General features: G+C 33.1%; 1 protein-coding gene and 1 long non-coding RNA gene across 9 annotated transcripts in view; one reads left to right on the top strand and one right to left on the bottom strand.

Moving 5' to 3' along the window:
- Positions 1 to 2,195: 2,195 nt before the first annotated feature.
- Positions 2,196 to 18,529, top strand: part of LOC146922907 (MADS-box transcription factor 23-like) — a 28,896-nt gene continuing 12,562 nt past the window's right edge. For 4 of the 8 annotated variants that reach the window (XM_085715689.1, XM_085715690.1, XM_085715693.1 and 1 more), the window contains exons 1-2: positions 2,196 to 2,235; positions 2,726 to 2,950. In XM_085715689.1, the coding sequence (XP_085571815.1) occupies positions 2,769 to 2,950 (182 nt within the window). In that variant the 5' untranslated portion in view covers positions 2,196 to 2,235; positions 2,726 to 2,768. The remainder of the gene's footprint in view (positions 2,236 to 2,725; positions 2,951 to 18,529) is intronic. The other 4 variants (XM_085715691.1, XM_085715694.1, XM_085715696.1 and 1 more) reach the window with 1 other exon arrangement.
- Positions 7,672 to 10,844, bottom strand: LOC146922908 (uncharacterized). The gene is made up of 4 exons (XR_015012636.1): positions 9,958 to 10,844; positions 9,625 to 9,673; positions 8,052 to 8,165; positions 7,672 to 7,937 (listed from the first exon to the last, which is right to left on the bottom strand). It is a non-coding gene; the product is annotated as an uncharacterized LOC146922908 (long non-coding RNA).

Consider the following 18,529-nt stretch of genomic DNA (forward strand, 5'->3'; position numbering starts at 1 on the left):
ATATTTTTTTTGAAGAAATATTCCGTGAAAAATATATCTATGTATGAAGTGTACAAAGCTTTAATTTGGCAGAGAAATTCAGCCTTGGTGAGTCTCCTAATTAGTTTCAACATGGGGCATTTAGGATGGTGGACAAACTCTTTTGGACCATCATGGTGATGTTAGGAATGAATGGCGGTCTATTTTTGGGTTAGTCACTATGTTTTTAAAATTCCTCCTACTTGTATTGAACAATTTTTTATTAACGACATAAGTTAAATTTGTTTCGTTCAAAAAAAAAACTAATAACATAAGCTATATTTTTTTCAATATGTCGTATACTAATTCTGATCTTTTTGTTTTTTGATTTTGAGGGAGTAATATTTAAAAGTGAATAATTATCTCTTTACAAGTTAAAAGAATAGAGTTGGGCTCCATAAATTTTTTTTCCGTCCATCTTTATAAGAGATTCAAACAATGAAAAGTGTCTTTTTCAATTAAGTTTATTTTCCCTTTTTTCTTACTTTCTTTCCATCACCATGATGGTCAAAAATAGTTACTTGATCATGCTAGATGGACCCTTTCAACATAGTGTGGAAGTGGATTGGTCCTTTTAGAATCCATACTTACTTTGTACCAAAAAAAAAAAAAAAAAAGAATCCATACTTACCTTTGGAACTTCTCTCATAAAAAGTTTTCAACTAATGCCAAAAGGTAAGGAAATATCATTTTTTTACCCAATACAAATGTTTGCCTGAGATTCTCTTAAGTCCCGGAAACCATTCATGCATCTGCTTAGAGATTGTGATGTGGTGAAGAATTTGTGATAAGAAGTGGAGCTCTTTCTTTAGCATCGATTTATCTGTGGATCAGTTTTAACCATAGTTACGATTGATATTGGCTTGGTCCAAGGACATTGGCCACTAGTGTTTTATATCATGATTAATTTGTTATGGCTTGATAATAACCAATTAATATTTTTTTTAGAATCATCACTTGATCCTGAGCAATTCATGCACTATTTTGTTATAGAATTTACAGAAGTGTAAGAATGTCTTTGATATATAAGAAGACTAAAATCATTGATACGACGACCAGCATCAAGCAAATGTATTTTAATCTTTTTTTTGGTATAATAAATGTATTTTAATCTGAATTCCGCATTAGTATTCAATCTATTTAAAAAAGTTTTTTTTTAAAGGAGTCTATTTATAAAGTTTTTTTGAAAAACTATTTAAAAAATTATCAGACCAAAATTCTATGATTATAAATAAGGAGACTAAAATCGTTGATAAGACAAAATCCAAACACCAAAATTGTTTTTAAAGCAACTAGAGACCATTTGTTTTTAGTTCAAGAAAAACAAAGGATTTGATTATTATACAAAGTGTAAATTTTTTTGCACTCTCAATCATAACCTTTAAATTACTATTAAAAAAAATTAACTTAAACAATTATTGTTTTTTAATTCATACATATGATTTGTTGTAATTTCTTTACTATATAATTATAGGTCAGAGCGGACATCAATACTCAATGAACACTAACAAATGTACTTACAAATCATATTTGAATCAAAGTTGATCCGACAATTTAAAATGAACAAACAATATTGTAACAAGATGATAAACCAAAACAACACCACACAAAGACGATAAAGAAAACATCGTCGCACTAAAACGTGCAAAAAAAATCACAAAAGAGATTATAAATCACTCATTTTTATTAGACAAGGAGAAGAAATAGACTTGTCAAAAGAGGTGGCTGCTTACAAGAAGAAGAAGAAAATTCTTTTAGTAAATTAAATGTAATTAATAATAATATTATTACAAGCACACAAAAAGAAAAAACATACCCGTGATAAACAAAGGCAAAAATATAAAAGGGGGGCATATAAGACAATAAACAAGGCGCGAGTGCATATTCGCGGCGCAGTCCTCGCGACAATTTAAAAGAAGCGCCATTTTTATTTTCCAAAAAAAGGAAAATGTACGATCTACGGCTTGCGTAATTGCATTACCACGCGTCAGCAATGCAACGGTGATTGACACGAACGTCAAGAAACGAATATCCTTTCCGAAATGTCAATCCCTCATTGGTCCACGCGGCATTGCTTCAAAAACCACTAGTGGTTTTCTACTCTGGGTTTCACTCCACCAACCAAAAGCAGTTTCATCACTTTCCTTATATAGCTACACACTGATGCGTTTTCAGTCGCTTTGTCTGTTATAACAACCAACGCGTTCCTCACCCGTCGTAAGCTCTCTCTCTCTCTCTCTCTCTACTTTTTTTCTTCTCTCTCTTTCTTTTTCTAGATTTTCTCAGTCTTTCTCGGAAAGTTGATCCGATTTTCCTTCATTTTCTTTTGTGTATTGAACAACAATATTCATATTATCGCTGGATCTACTCTTTCAAACTTTCTCTCTTTTGATTTTTTTGTTTTAGGCAGCTTTGATTTTTCTTCTCTGATTTTCTCGGAAAATTGATCCGATTTTCCTCCATTTTCTATTGCACTCTTTTTGCATTGACCTGCAACAAAAAAACTGCAATATTTCAAGTCTCGAAGGATCTACTCATCTACTCTTTCTGCTCTTTTGAATATATTTAGTTGACGAACTCTTTGGAATAATTTTGTTTTTTTTTGTGATTTTATAAAAAATTGTTGATGTTTTTGCTAATGATTTGTACTATTTTGTTATAGTTGACGAATTAATTGAAGTGTTTGATTTGTTTGATCTGTTTGCAGATAGTGTTTTTCTGGTTAGTTAGGGTTTGTTTTGAAGATAAAAATGGGGAGAGGAAAGATCCAGATAAGGAGGATTGACAATTCGACGAGCAGGCAAGTTACCTTTTCGAAGAGAAGAAATGGATTGTTGAAGAAGGCGAGGGAGCTTGCGATTTTGTGCGATGCTGAGGTTGGAGTTATGATCTTCTCAAGCACTGCAAAACTCTATGATTTCGCCAGCACCAGGTAACTAGTTTATAGTTTATATCGTTAATTAAACTCTTAGATCTTATTTACTTATTATTTTCTATTTATTTTCTATATATTGATTTGCACTTTCAATCTCTATGTTGATTTGAGTATATATGTGTGTGGCTTTAAGGCTATGAAAGTGGTTTCGTTTTTATTTCTGTTTTTGCAATAGATTGGTTAGTTAGTTAGTTACCGTTAATATTGAAATATTTGGGCTTTGGAATTATGGCAGTAAGATAAACTGCATTCATTTTAGAGAAATTAAGTAGAATGAAGTAATGAACGTATGTTTGGTATTACGGTGGTCATGTTTACCAAATTTATCGCGATACTAAACAAGTATACAATAGTGTCATAGGTTTGAGTCCGCTTGGATTCTCCGTATAAGTTTATGTTTGGTATCACAAGGCTCAATGTTACTTCAACTATCGTCATACTAAACATACACTAAGTTTAAATGTAATAGGTATGTACGTACTGCTCAGGCCTTGTTGGTTTGATATGATAACTTGAGTATGGATCATCTGAACGTTGTTTATATAAAATCTCACATTTCTACAAGTTGTGACATAATTAACTTTATACATATCTGAAACTTTAATAAAGAAAATAATATTAATGATGCTTCTGTCAAATCAGAGGCATGCATGTTATTTAGGACTGAGATATTGCACAGTCCCAAGCAAATATGTGTACGGAATGTCAGTATTAAAAACCTGGTTTAATTTTTAATAGTAAATGGAACAAACATATCAACATATTAATGTGAAGAGAACTGATAAGAGTATCAAACAATTATATAGAATTTTATTCATTCAATGTGTTTAATTTAGATTGTCTTCGTGTTTGAAATATATATGTAATTCAAATCGCTTACTAAAAACATATCCTAATTGCTAAATGTTAAGAAAATCCTTACACATTTGGTCTTATGTTAGAATTTTGAACTGAAAAGATAAGATTAACTTATAAGCGTTAATATTCATTAAAATAATTTATGTGAGGGATCAGGTTATTCAAATTTTTTAAGTTCAACTATAGGACATGTAGGGATAGATTTTCAATCATCTCAAATCCATTAAATCCACAATTTATATCTTTATAGGTAAATGCACCCACATGCAGGTTAAGAAAATGTTTGAATATTTCAAACTGAAGTTATAAAACTGTTCGTTTTTTTAAAGAAAACTAAAGTTATAAAACTTTCTTTTTGATAAAGTTAGTTATAAAATTGTTAATAACAATCTTTAAAATTCATCAATAATATGTCCAAAAAAATTCCATCAATAATACAAACACTCCTGCAATGTTATGATTATATTAGATGTTAGGGCAATCCAATGGTATAATGTTATCACACTTTGAATGGTGTGTTGCCCTTTGATTATTATATGAAACAGTCTTTTATCGGTAGGGATTTGAAGCTACTTGAAACCAGCCTAGGTTGAAATAGGAAAATGTTTTGTCTACAGATTAGACTAAGCTATATCTTGTACTCTTTTTTTCTATATTCGAAATATAATAGTAGTTGTTTAGAAGACAGAAGGTGCTATCCCTATAATAACACCTATCTTCTTTTTTGTCATTGTATTGACCCTTTCATCTTAACTTTTAAAGCAAAAAATATATTCAGCTCATAAACTAACTTCTTAAAGTAATTTTTTTAACCAACAAAAGAGTCATTTATATGAAAAGGGAGTAACGAAATAAAGTCATTTGATATACTGACTTCGGTTATCGTTGGCAAGACTAACTGTAATACGCTATTAACATCATAATTCCTTTATTTTTAACTAAAATGAGAGAACTACTTTATATATTCCAAAGTATTTTTTATGTTTACATTTTCATTTTTTATAAGAAATGAAAATGTGTACAAGAACAATTGCAAAGAGAAAACTATAAGTTAGAATGTGATGTTCTATGTCTCTTTTAGAATGTTTGTTCTGCCTCCAAAGTATCTATATATTTTAGAGAAATTATGCTCTTTAGTATAGAGGTGCAACTCTTTGGAAGAGATTATGTGATGGCAATGGTTACATTGCTTCAATAGTAAAGCAATACATTATTTCATTGAAAAGTACATATTCAACCATTACAACCATCCAAATTTATATTTTGGAAATTTCTCTCACACTATCACCTTTGATAAGGCATAGCTATCGCATAAAAAGCCAAAATTTCTCCCTTATCCGGCTCGAGAAAAGTAAAAGGAAAGATACAAGTACTTAGATGACTATAGATTTTCCCACTAGAGCCAACCTGTTCAAAAGAGGAGTTGTTGGTGGTGTTGAGGTCACGAGTTGTGTGTGGTGTGCGGAGGTTTCAGAAACGAAAGATCGCTTGTTTGTTAAATGTGGTTTCGTAAGTGCTATTTAGTACGAAATTTTTAATTTATTTGGGGTAATTCTTAGCTATATGTCTCATACTCGATAGGGAAGGGAATGAAAGGGTTGATGTTAGTATGACATCCGGTATTATGGTTGATATGGAAGGTTAGGAAAATGATGTTAAAAAATATTTTTGCTAAGCTCACGAGGACGCGTTGAATGGATTTTTTTTTTTTTTTTTGTGGTAGTGACATTGAATGGACTTAATAATAATACCACTTGTGTGTATCTCTACCTTTTACAATAAAACATTTTTTATGTTAAAAAAGTGATGTTTATTATTATAATTTAAAATGTATAAACAATATAAAAATACATATTTCTAAAAAATTCGACATTAATTAAATATTTATTTATTTATTTATTTTGGTAGATAGACGGAAGGGCAAAACCATTATAAACTCACACACACACGTGGAGGTACCGGGGTGCGAACCCCGGTCATGACGTCCGGCCTAACAATTTCGGCATTTTTCCAGTTGAGCTATGACTTGCGGTTGCGGACTTAAATATTTATTTATTATACACCAAAATTATGATAATGAAAGTGGCTATTTCTTTTGAGATATCTCTCTTTCTCCGTGTTATTTTGCCATTTCAGAAGCTCAAAATGTAACTAAGAAAACACACTAAATTGTTTTCCATTTTGGCGCTTCATATTATTTATTAGAAAATTTATCTAAAATGCATTTTTCCAGTTGAGCTATGACTTGCGGTTGCGGACTTAAATATTTATTTATTATACACCAAAATTATGATAATGAAAGTGGCTATTTCTTTTGACATATCTCTCTTTCTCCGTGTTATTTTGCCATTTCAGAAGCTCAAAATGTAACTAAGAAAACACACTAAATTGTTTTCCATTTTGGCGCTTCATATTATTTATTAGAAAATTTATCTAAAATATTTAAGAAATTAAGAAAGTAATAAGAAATTTTGTAAAAAAAGAAAGTAAGAAAGTAATAAGAAACAACAAACCCAACACCCCTAAAAAAAAAACAGTATCTTGATCAGTATCTTACTCGCATCATTCTACTAAGCAGGAGATAGATCTACTCTTATAACGAGGAATTACTTCAATATTTGAACGCATGTGAAGATCGAGGGACTAATGTTGGTATGACATACAACTTTGTGGTCCACTTGGAGGGCGTGTTATGACTTCATTTTTTTCTGGGGTGGTACCAAAAAAGTGGATGAGGTCGTTGATACTATTAAAATATTTCTTGGCGATGGTTTTTGGCTCGGAAGAAAAGAGCTCCTTATCTCTATATTATGAGTGGTTTATAAACGATTTTGATTGTGTGTGTAATTTAAAGTTTTTGGCATCGTAAGGTGTCTTTGTTTTGGACAGTTGATTTAGTACCACTTGTTCTCTTCCCCGACTTGGGGCGTAATACTACTCGCACTTATATTCATTTATCAACATATTCTTCTTTGAGGTTAAAAGAAAATTAACACATCATTGGCTTATCAACCTTGTTCTTTTCATAAATCAAAAATATATTAATATTTAGAGTACACATCGCTTCAAACGATCATCAAGATATTCGTATTACCTACCTTACATATGCCAACTTAAATTTAAAAGTTTCAATAAGAGTATAAACAAGAATGTGAACTAGACTTTCCACCCGTGCGGCATCGTAAATGTAGTAGACAAAGAGAAAATATTAATAGTATAATTCGAACTTATAATTTTAATGTTATAATTTCGACTACAAATTTAACAGAAGTTTCTCATGTCTACAAATTTTGAAATACTTCTTTAAACACTACATTCGAAGTACTATCAATGTAAATACCATCTTCATCTAGACATTTGATATGTGTGACACATGGGTCTTATCAACCGTAATAAAGACAATAAGTGATCTTTGACTTGTGTGAAGTAGGGATCTATCATTAAACACAAATGAGATTATTAGTGATACAATTTTGTAATAAAATGCATCTTAATATGTCAATGATATTTGATTCTTACCAAAATTTTCATTTTAACGAATATGAAAACAAAATTTATTAAACTTATTTGCTTGCATTTGATAACAAAGACAAAAAAAAAATTGAAATATGACATAATTTAGAGGGAACACATTTTTTAACCATGTAAATAATGTAAATAGTAAATGAGGATAAATTACATCATAATTAATCAAGTTTGAACTAAATAAACATGGAAAATTGCAGCCTAAAAAACTAATTACACGGTAATAAAATTTGTAACGTATATCAAAAGTTACCCATTACACAATAATGATGCATATGAGAAATTGACACATGTGGGACAGCATACATATTTTCAGTCTAAAGTCTTGGTGCAACATTAATTAAAAGATTAGAAAAAGGTTTTGTTCTTTGAGTACATGTTGTCACTGATGCTGATTTGATCATGGAAGGAGTCCATCTTCCATGTACTGATTTGATGAATGCTGCAACTCCAGTCACATGTGGCCATGTGGGCAAGCCATAGATGTACCAGATTTTATGCCAAATAAGGATGCCTTTTTCCCTATTGGAACACTTCCTAACTCATCACTATTGGGAATCATGGCAGCCAAAATGGCAACTCCTGGAGCCATGACATCAGGCTTGACAATAAATTAGCAAAAATAGTTAGTTCACTGTTCTCAAGATGCTTATGTAGTTCTTGATATATGGATAAATAAATGAAATGCATGTTGGAACAGATAGTAGGAAATTACCTTGAGAATGTTTTTGTTAGGCTTGAAGGGCCTCTAGATGAGAATGATGCAACAATTGGTGCAGGCCTATATCTAGGAACTTCTATTGTTGGAAGAATTATTGCAGTGGGTTTCCTGTAACAAAAAAATGACAGACTGAGCATATAGCTAGTATAGAATTTTTCTCCTTTTTCCAACCAATTCAAACATAAAGTTTTTATAAATTAATTTATTTTATTATTATTTTTCGTCAAATATAACTGCTTAGATAGCCACCGTGAAATAAAATGACATTTTTCATTCAAATAGTTTAAATTTTGGTCCAAGAAAGTGTAGGTTTGGAAGTGTTTGGCTCTTTGCAACTACAGATCTGGATTCCCCGTATTTGAAAAAAGACGCAGTTACACGCATTAACAAATGTGTCAGTCATTTAATGGGGAATCCAGGTCCACACAACTACATCCTGACTGCATTTGTCCATAATTTTATGTCATTTCAATAACCACAGCGTAATTGTTTCTGCAATTGTGACTGCAACGTAAAAACTGTCATTGTTAGACTAACTTCATACTTGGTAGAGTTTATGTAAATATTGATAATGCAACCTAAAAACTGTCATTGTTAGACTAACTTCAAAATCATCATCCAAAATTGAATGCAAGCCTTCAAATTTATCCATTTATGTATATATAAATTTCCAAAGACTATAGTAATCAACAACTGATCAAGTATTAATCAAGTATACATATCTCATTGAAATAATCACGTCAAAATACATATCGAAATTGAAAGCAATAGATTCAAATGATTTTGAATATGGAGAAAAAATAGAGTGAAATCAATAACTATTTTCAGCCATACAAAAAAGATGACACCATTTTAAAATGATAATTTCTACAAATCTAGAACAGAAAAAGATCAAAATGAACATGGAATTTTAAGAAGTTAAAAGAAACGGCATAACTTCAACATTGTAATCAAGAGGCGGAGAGCTATACTATATGTGATTATGTTGTGTTAGTTAGATTAGCAGCTGTGATGCAAAAGTAAAAAAGGCATGGAAAACGCAAACAGAAAACACATGTTATTTATTACAAAATTCGACCAATTTGTGCCTACCACTTCGATTAAAGAGCAGCTACAATACCTATCTACTATTCAAGGTTGTTTACAAAGTATAACATCTATTTAAATACTACGGTCCAGTTTGAGCAACCTGCCCACTTATCAGTAAACTGCGAGTAATACCTACATGTCCATGTTCATTCTACAAAACATGCCCAGAAGTAACAATCTAAAATCTAAATGCTTTATTTTGAAATAAGCCAAAGAAGAAAAACATAATTTGAAATATATTTAAATCCATAATGGTAATTGCAAAAATAGGATTATAAGTTTAGTATTAAATCCATTTATGGAAATGCCAGATAACTGTTGAACCGGAAAGGCAAGGGATATCTAAGGTTATCAAATAAAAAAAAACAGTATTTCACTTATAGAAATTAACTTGTACATAAAATAGTCCATACACCAAGCATGTTAGGAAGCACATTAGGTGAATAAAAAATCAATGATATCTAAGACAGTTAATTACCTGAACTCTGTGTGAGGGAAAGAACTGCCTTTTCTGCAGGAGCATACGACTGGAGAGACAATTTTGACAAAAATGAGCATATCAGGACTTTATAAGATTGAAAACAAAACAAAAAAAGGACTCAATTGTCTCAATCTAATAATATTTCACAGTGATTACAGAATTTAAAAGGTATTCTTTTAAAAAAAACATATATCTGATGATGCAACACAATAGTAAGAAAATTCAATCACAACATGATAATTTATAGATTTCGTGATTCGATTTTTAAAATGATAATTTCTACATGAAGAAAAATTAAAAGACATTAGAGTAGTGTAACTGAGTAAGTACCTGAAGACGACGATTACGATGGATAATCTGAAACTCATGCCGGCACATGTAAAGGCTCTGTGAAAGTCGAAATGGTTTCCGAAATTCATTACGATGCAGGTACCCAGAGACAATAACAATGGAAAAGTTGAATCTCATCACTAAAGATCAAATAAAACAGAAGACGATATGATCTGGGTTTGAGAATGAAGAAGAGCAGCGACTGAATGAGGAGAAGATAAGCAATTGAGAGATCAGGAGAAAGAAAATCATCGATGAAGAGAAAATGAGAGAGAAGAGCAGCAATTTTGATTTGAGCAAGAAGAAAGTGTTGGGTCGAAATTAGAAACGGTTGCGGCGGAGGTGAAAGGCTTGAGTGCGAGGAGCTAGTGCTGCCACGGGTGACGGTGGTCATACGGCGGAGAATCTGAAATCGCCAATGGTGAAGGATGGTTGAGAATCGTTAATCCATCTGAAGGATTGGAAATGTTGTTCGTTGATGGCACCGCGGTGGTTTGGAAGCGATATGAGTTCCGTTTGAGCGTCGATAGGTGGTGTGAAGAAACCGAAGTAGTTTTGGATGAAGAGGAGGCGGTGAAGGAGTCGCCATTGTTGAGAGGAATGAGAGGAAAGATGGTGATAAGGGAGTTTGTTTGGGTGGAGTGTGAAGAGGAGATGGTGAGATTGTTGTGGCCAATTTCTGATTTGTGAGAAATAGAGAAAAGAGATATGGGTGAAGTGAGAAAAGGGAGAGAGGGGTTAGGTCAGAGTGATGGATTTCAGGGAAGAGAAAGAGGCTCCTTGAAGGTTTTCCAATGTGGGAAGAGAAAGTTCTCGTACAAATTATCGATCAAATGTGTATAATAATTCCTGTATAGAGCAGTGTGTATAATAATTGTCAAGGTTTTCCAATGTGGGATTCAAATTCAAATTTCAAATTTGAACTGATTGTTGTGATGTGCAAGCTAGCATTCAGATAAGATCAAAGGTTGATATGATAGTTGTGCCCAAAGATAGAGACCCAACGGTCAGCACTATTTTGGAGCCAAATTTTTAGGTTTAAGGTTATGCAATTAGGGTTTGCATGTTTGCTAGGATTAGATATAAAGGATTTGGCCACCACTAATAAAAGCTTTGAGATATCTTCATTCTAGCCTTTACTCCTTAACCACCTTCTAACCTTGAACTTTCAATCCATTAGGATTGGTCTGGTGGTATTGTTTTGAGACCTTGAAGTGTGCTCCTTCCAAGGTCAAAGGTTCACTTCCCACTAGTGCCAATTTCGACGGGCCAAGTCTATACAAAACTTTTCTAAGCTCTTGCATTAAATGGGACCCCCGCAAGTGGACGGTGGGACTAAACCTCTTGGATGAGTCAGTCCTTCGACCAGATACTGAGTTTTCAAAGAAAAAAAACATTGACCATTTTCTCCCACTAGATTTAGTTGAGAAGATTCGAAAGAAAGCCTCTTCCTAAGTAATCACATTGACTATATGGGTATCTAAAGTACGCGTGGTATTAATCTTGTTTTAGTGGATTTAGTACCTCTTATACTTTGTTTCTTAATTGTTGAATAAATTTATCCTAATTCTTCTCTTTAGATGACCTAGATCCCTAGAGGTTACACCAGCCAATTCAAGAGGCAACTTTACCACCTTTTCCCCTCCTTCACCGACTTCTTAAGAAAAAAGTTCAAGTGAAATATCAAGGAATATAAAAGAGATGCATGTCATTTAAGAAAAAGGGGTAATGATGTTACTCTTGACTCCGAATAGTTATAACGTCTTTGGGTATTTTGTGAATCATCCTATTATAAGGGAATTTGTGAATTTAGTTGCTGTTTTGTTTCATGTGTAAGACATATGACATCAATCTATAGCATGTTTCCTACATCCCTGTGTGCAGGGCGCGCGAACTATCTTATAAAAGGCATTGTCAACATAGTTTTCTGCAATGTAGCCAAGATTGAGTCTCAGCTCGTAGGATCTCACAATCTTACATGCCACAACACCTCGATCGTGCTTCGACTTTACTCTACTTCGGTTTTCTCTGTTTCCTTTGTTTTTTGCCATTTTTCCTCTGTTTCCTCTGTTTTTTGTCGTTTTTCCTCTGTTTTTCTTTATTTTGTTGCTTGGTTCCTCTGTTTTTATGTTTGGTTCCTCTGTTTTCCCTCTATTTTCTCTATCTATTTCTCTAAACTCTATGAGCAACCTACTGATCCTACTTACGAACCGTGTTACGTTCCTCGTGTTTACGTTCTTTCACCAACCGATCGATCTTACGTAGGATCTCGATCCTGACTACATTGGTTCTCAATGTGGAAAAAGTGGAAAAACTAGGGTTATAACAAAGGAAACTTTTTTTGTCAAAAAAAAAAAACAAAGGAAACTTTTAGGATTAATAGTTAAGAGTTTTTTTTGAGGAATTCTAGGTTTGAGAAACACTTTTGACTATCTTAGGGATAAAGCATTGAGTCTGTTCAATGGAAGAGATATGGGAAAAAGGTAGAAATTAAGGTTGTTATTGTTAAGGTTAATTTCTTGTAACATTATGGTTTCTCTTTCCAAAGAACTCTTTGATAGAAAATTGGAGTGATTTCTCTCCTCCAAACGTAGGTCAAATTTGGTCCAAAGTGGGTGAACAAATATCGTTGTTTTTTTTTTATTATTATTCTCCTTTATCTTGTTTTATTTTATGTACTTGTTTAATCATTTTAATTTTGGTTGCTGTTAATTTTTCTCCACACGTAAACCCATTTGGGTTGACCTAGTGGTATTGGCTTGGGACCTGGGAGTGTGCTCTTCCTCGAGGTTTTAGGTTCGATTCTCACCAACGTCAATTTGGGTGGGCTAATTTAGCTTCTTCAAAAAAAAAAATCTCCACACGTAAAAAATATTGGTGAGTTTGCTTGAATTCACAACAAAACCATTGGAAAAATAAGTTTCTCTATAGGTAGATATATTTAAGATTGTCATTAATTTAGTACACCTCTTTTAGATATATTTACCATATCAATGCTTGTCCAAAAAGTGTATTTTCTCTCAAAAGAAAAAGGAAGATGTACACCCTCCGGTCACTAATATAAGCAAAAGTTAACATTTTAGATTCATTCATTAAATGATGTATGTGGTATATAATAAAGACTATATATTAATTGAATGAATGCAAAATGTAATTTTTTGCTTATATTAGTGACCGGATGGTGTATTTGTTATATCAAAGGTTGTCCAAAAATTTAGTACATTGTGAATTTGAGTAAGTTAATTACTACTCCCTCCGTCCCAATTTATTTGACCCCTTGGCTCATTTCACACAGATTAAGAAAAATGTATAAATAAAGGGGAAAGTGAAATATATTGTATTGGGAATGATAAAAGTAGTATTATTTAGTGTTATATTGTATTGGGAATGATGAAAGTTGTATTGAAAATTGAAATGGGTCAGTTATTTTGGGACACTTTTTTTTAGAAAATGGGTCAGTTATTCCGGGACGGAGGGAGTAGTTGTTAGAAATTATTAAACGGCATAAACTCCAGCTCACAAGAGCTTACTGTACACTACTATCAATACCTCTTTATGTTACTACCTCCTATGATCTTGCTAACTAACTCGCTGAAAGTTAGTTAGAGTGTGAATGCACAAGGGATCTATAAACATATTGTTCCTCTTGTAATCAATACAAAAAATCAATACTAAAGAATCAAATAGAGTTGCTTAGATCCATCTCTCTCGAACTCTTTAGATCAATTTATCATTTTCTAATATGGTGTGAGAAGAACGTGTTCATCCTCATACTTCCACACAGACATCGTATATTGGCGTCGTTTCTCTATAATCGTTGGCTCTTTCATCTTCGTCATGAACATATCTGTTCCTAATAATTTATGAGAAATTAAGCTTTAACAACTATCTCTTATGGTGTCAAAAGGTAGAACCTATAATCAAAGCTCATATGTTTCACCGTTTTCTTGTCAATCTCTTAATTCCAGTCAAATTCATCACACTTAAAATAATCTTGCAAATCATATCAATTTAGAGTTTGATAACTGGGAGAACACAAGATCAATTGCTCCTCACGTTGCTTTAACCGACCATTTCTCACAGCAAGCTTTGTCGTGTCATAGGATGCGAGAATTCATGGCAGTTATACGACAATATCCATGACTACTTTCAAACTCGTGTAAATGTGAAGCTATACTAGCTTTGATTTGAGCTTCGCAACACGCAAATAGAATATCACTCTTTTTCTGAATTCTATTAAATTCAATCAACAATTGGATCCATTCTAGAAATTGTTGTATATATTTTAGATCATAAGCACTATGATGTAATTCTTGAAGGCTTACTTAAGAATATGAGTCCATAATTTCACTTATGAGTAGGAAATTTTGCTCAATTTCAATTTAAGAGGATGAAACTTTGTTACTAGGTCACTAAAGAAGACACATACCCAACACTTCAATTTTAGGCACATACTCACATAAAACCTATGAAGCCCATATACTTTGATGACGTACCGTATCCTCTGTGTATCTTGCACCGATATCTGTCTGATACTTCCCGATACGTATCAGGAGAGTAATCGAAGATTAAATTTTATTTTTTAAAACAATAATTATCCGATACGTTTCCAATACTTCCCTGCGTATCAACGGCTTGATGGTGTTTAAATTGAGTTAGCAGAGTTGTCTTTGGATGAACCAGATTTGGAAGTTGATTTGTATCTTGATGATGAGAATGAGGAGAGGAGATTGAGACAATTAATGTTAACTAAAATAACTTAACTCTTGAGTACTGATGTGTCCTTCTTTGGATATAGTGTTTCTTTTTTGGATCGATATAGTATAGCACTAACAATGTTCCTTTTGGATATAGTATAGCACTGATGATGCTCTTTTTTGGATATATTGTGTATGTAATTGACTAATCATCACTCTCTTAATCATCAATATTATTTATATTTATGTTGATGTGTTACGAGCCTATGACTGGTTTCTTGTGTTTGTTAATATATTTGCATATTAAAAAAATGGTTATAATTATATTGTACATTTAATTATATAATTTTTTTATTAGCGTATCTCAGCCGTATCGTATCTTGATTTTTGAAATTTTTTCCGTATCGGTGCAGTATCGTATCGGTATCGTATCTCATATCTGGGCTTCACAGCATAAAACTAACAAAATTAAATAAAAAATATTTAGTCACATCAATTGATATATTATAATTTTATTTTTCTTTAATTTTTTCTTGGTTTTGTGTGTGCGCCCAAAATAAAAGTGTTGGGTATGTGCCCAACCAAGAGTTTCTCACGAAGAAAGGCTGGAACATTTTTTCACAAAAGGAAAGCCTTTTCCATTAAGTCTACCTCCTATGTTTCCTCTAACACCTCTGGTGCTGATTCAAAAGTATCGGCTCAAGATTCTCTAACTCGGGAAATTAAATTTGGAAAGTCTCATAATGCTCTCGTGGTCGTTGTGGTTGCATCATAATCAAATGTTAACTATGCTTAAGGATCATCATGCATCAATTGTTTCTATTGTTTCAAAAGTGACTTTGTACCTACTCTTTCATTAGACTTTCCTCCTCAAAACAACTATGTCAGGTAGACATGACAATGGGGACGGGCTTTACATTTCCCGTATCCATACCCTACTCCAATATACTTACCTATTTCTCTAATCATATTTAGCGAGGATGAGAAATCAAGTCTCATCTCTGTCTCTGACGGGTTCAGGTATTCTCGCCACATCCCTATCCACGCCATCTCTGTCTCTGACGGGTTCAGGTATTCTCGCCACATCCCTATCCACGCAGTGGATAATTTTTTCTTTAATAAAAATAAAACTATTTTTCATCCCCAAACGCAATGTTGTAATGCATTATCCAACAAAGAGATGATGATGATCGATGAATGATGGAGAAGAGAGAGGTCAAGAGTGTGAGATATGGAAGGAGAAGAGAGAGAACGATGATAAGTGAGTGTCATCTAAAAGACTGAGACTCTGACTGTGTGAGTGAAACGATTTAGAGTTTGGGTTTCTATTTATATAAAAAGGGGTAATAAATTGATATTCTACATTTGAGACGAGTTTGGGTATGACTTCAGGGTGAGTACCTACATCCTCGTTACTCGTCCCGTACCCGTGTTTTGAAATCAAGAAAAACACAAACTCATACCCAAACTCAACCAAAGCCGTCAATTAGATTTGATTTGGGATGTGGTACCCACGAGTATTGGTTTTGTTGTCATACCTAATATCATATTACAGTGGACCTATCCATGTCCTACAATCCTAACATGTCTCCAACTAACTTAAGTCAACTTTGTTATGTCAATCCTCATTTACTCCTATTCTTCATCCTTACTCAACTTGAAAATATTTTGGTCCTTCCAAAGATTATCCTTAGAAAGGCATATTATCTTCCTTAATTCAGGTGTTTCTCATCATGCGAACTTTAATGCTCAGAATATCTAGTACTTGCCTCCCTTTGAAGGACAAAATCAAACTGTTATTTGTAATAGTTAATGTTTGCATGTTCTTCAATTCACTTAACCTATGAACTTCAAATTCCACCTATTTTTATCGAATCTGATGCATGTTCTGATGATCGGATTTAGGAAAATGTACCAAATCGTTTATCAAGTAATAAAGTGATAAGTAGAGTATCGTATACACAAGGATTGTCGTTCCAACTAAGCACTTCAGGTTACTTATTTTAAAACAATAAATAAAAACAATAAAATAAAAGTTAAAGGGGGATTTTCCAATTTAGTCTGTTTGCAGCAGAGCAAGAGTTTAGGAGTTAACCTGTTTTGATTACACAATGTTAGCGGCGGTTAGGACTTCTATTCATTTGTTGGAATTAATTAATGGTAAATTATTATTCAAATATTGATTTTACGTTTTCTATTTAAGTGATGAGTTTGTGGGATTTTATTTTCGATCAGCTATCATGTTGCACCTACTGATAACACAAGTTTGTACGCGTGGGGCCTTACTCTCTCATAGGTCTGGGTTTATTCTCCTCCAGTTGTCAAGTTTCAACCTTACACTAGATTTTCTACGCGCGTTAGTGCTTAGGGTCGGCAGTCTGCATGTAGGGAGATGCACCTTCGCGCGTAGAGGTACATGGGGTTCTTACACTCTCAGAGGTATTTGAAACAATAACTTAAATTAGGGTTCCAAAATTCTCAATGGTCCTTTAGGTTCACTCGTCTATTGAATATTAGAAGTATATATTATCCCTCTCGGTAGTTCTACAAACACCCAGCTCTATCTCGTTTACCCTACTAAAGATGAAAGGAGAATAAAGTATACTCTAGAGACCGAGAGTGAGGAGAGATTCCTCTCTTAAAGCTCCTAGGGTTCGCCTTCCTCTTGAACCGCTTCATTTTGAATGAGAAATAATGAATAGATGAGTTATATTTAAATGCTAGTTTCCACCTGGGTTTTGGTTGAAAAACTGGGCTTTTTCCACTTAAAAAATGGAAAGAAAAAAAAACAGTTCTGACCTACTCTCAGCATGCCTGGGACGCATGAGTGTAAAAACCCATGCCCAGGGCGCATGATCAATGCCTAGGGTGCATGGTGCATGCCTGGGGCGCATAGGTGCTATTTTTCTGCGCATAGTGGCATGTTTCTTCGTCTTTGGGGTGTTTCCTTCCATATAAAATGTCTTGGACTTGGAAACAGAATTCCTCCCTTTGTAATGTCTTTCGAGGCCCCTTGAATCTTCATTCATGGTCTTCCCAAGATCTTCACAAATCTTCAAGATGTTTTGCTTTGCCAATTTGCATAATTTCTTGAATTACATCAAAACACCCTAGAATTGCTATGTTTCGGAAAAAACTAAAATTACAAGACTCAAATAGAAAATATTACAAAATGTCCCAAAGACCATAGGCAATTGTTCTAATACTCCTCTATTTTAGATTAAAACTAAATAAAAAATAACTAAAAAAGATGCTAAGAATAACGTATGATAACATGTCGTCATGTTCCTAACATGACCAAAAATATTCTTAATGTCACTCAATTTGCGAAAGACAATCATGTTACTTTGAGTTTCACGCTAATTTTTGTGTTATTAAAAGTCAGGTTTCCAATAAGATTCTTCTCAATGGACACCTTGATAAAGATGGATTTTACAAGTTTCCCAGATTGTTGAAGCATTCTTCACGTAATTCCAAAATTTCGCATGTAAATACATCCACTGCTAGTTCTATTTCATTTTCTGCATGGAATTCAAAACTTGGAGATCTAAGCTCTAAGGTTCAAAATCTTTTACTCAAACCTTGTAATATCCCAATTTAAGTAAAAGTACTAATGACTTTTGTTCCTCTAGTTGTTTGGAAAATATCATAGATTACCTTCTCGTTTATCGCACACCACCTATAATGCACATTTTGAATTAATATATATAGTGATTTCTTAGACGAAGTCAAGGAATCTGTCGTATACTAAAAGGGATTCGCTGGTATACTCTTTTGTATCTGGTTGACATAACTGGTGGGAACGAATCAAACCTAAAGGTTAGTGTGTCCCACACACACTTTGGAATTTACGTGCACTCATCGTCATGTTCATG

This window comes from Medicago sativa, chromosome 5 (assembly GCF_051527215.1).
Source record: "Medicago sativa cultivar Bolivia chromosome 5, Bolivia_mono, whole genome shotgun sequence".
NCBI lineage: Eukaryota > Viridiplantae > Streptophyta > Magnoliopsida > Fabales > Fabaceae > Medicago > Medicago sativa.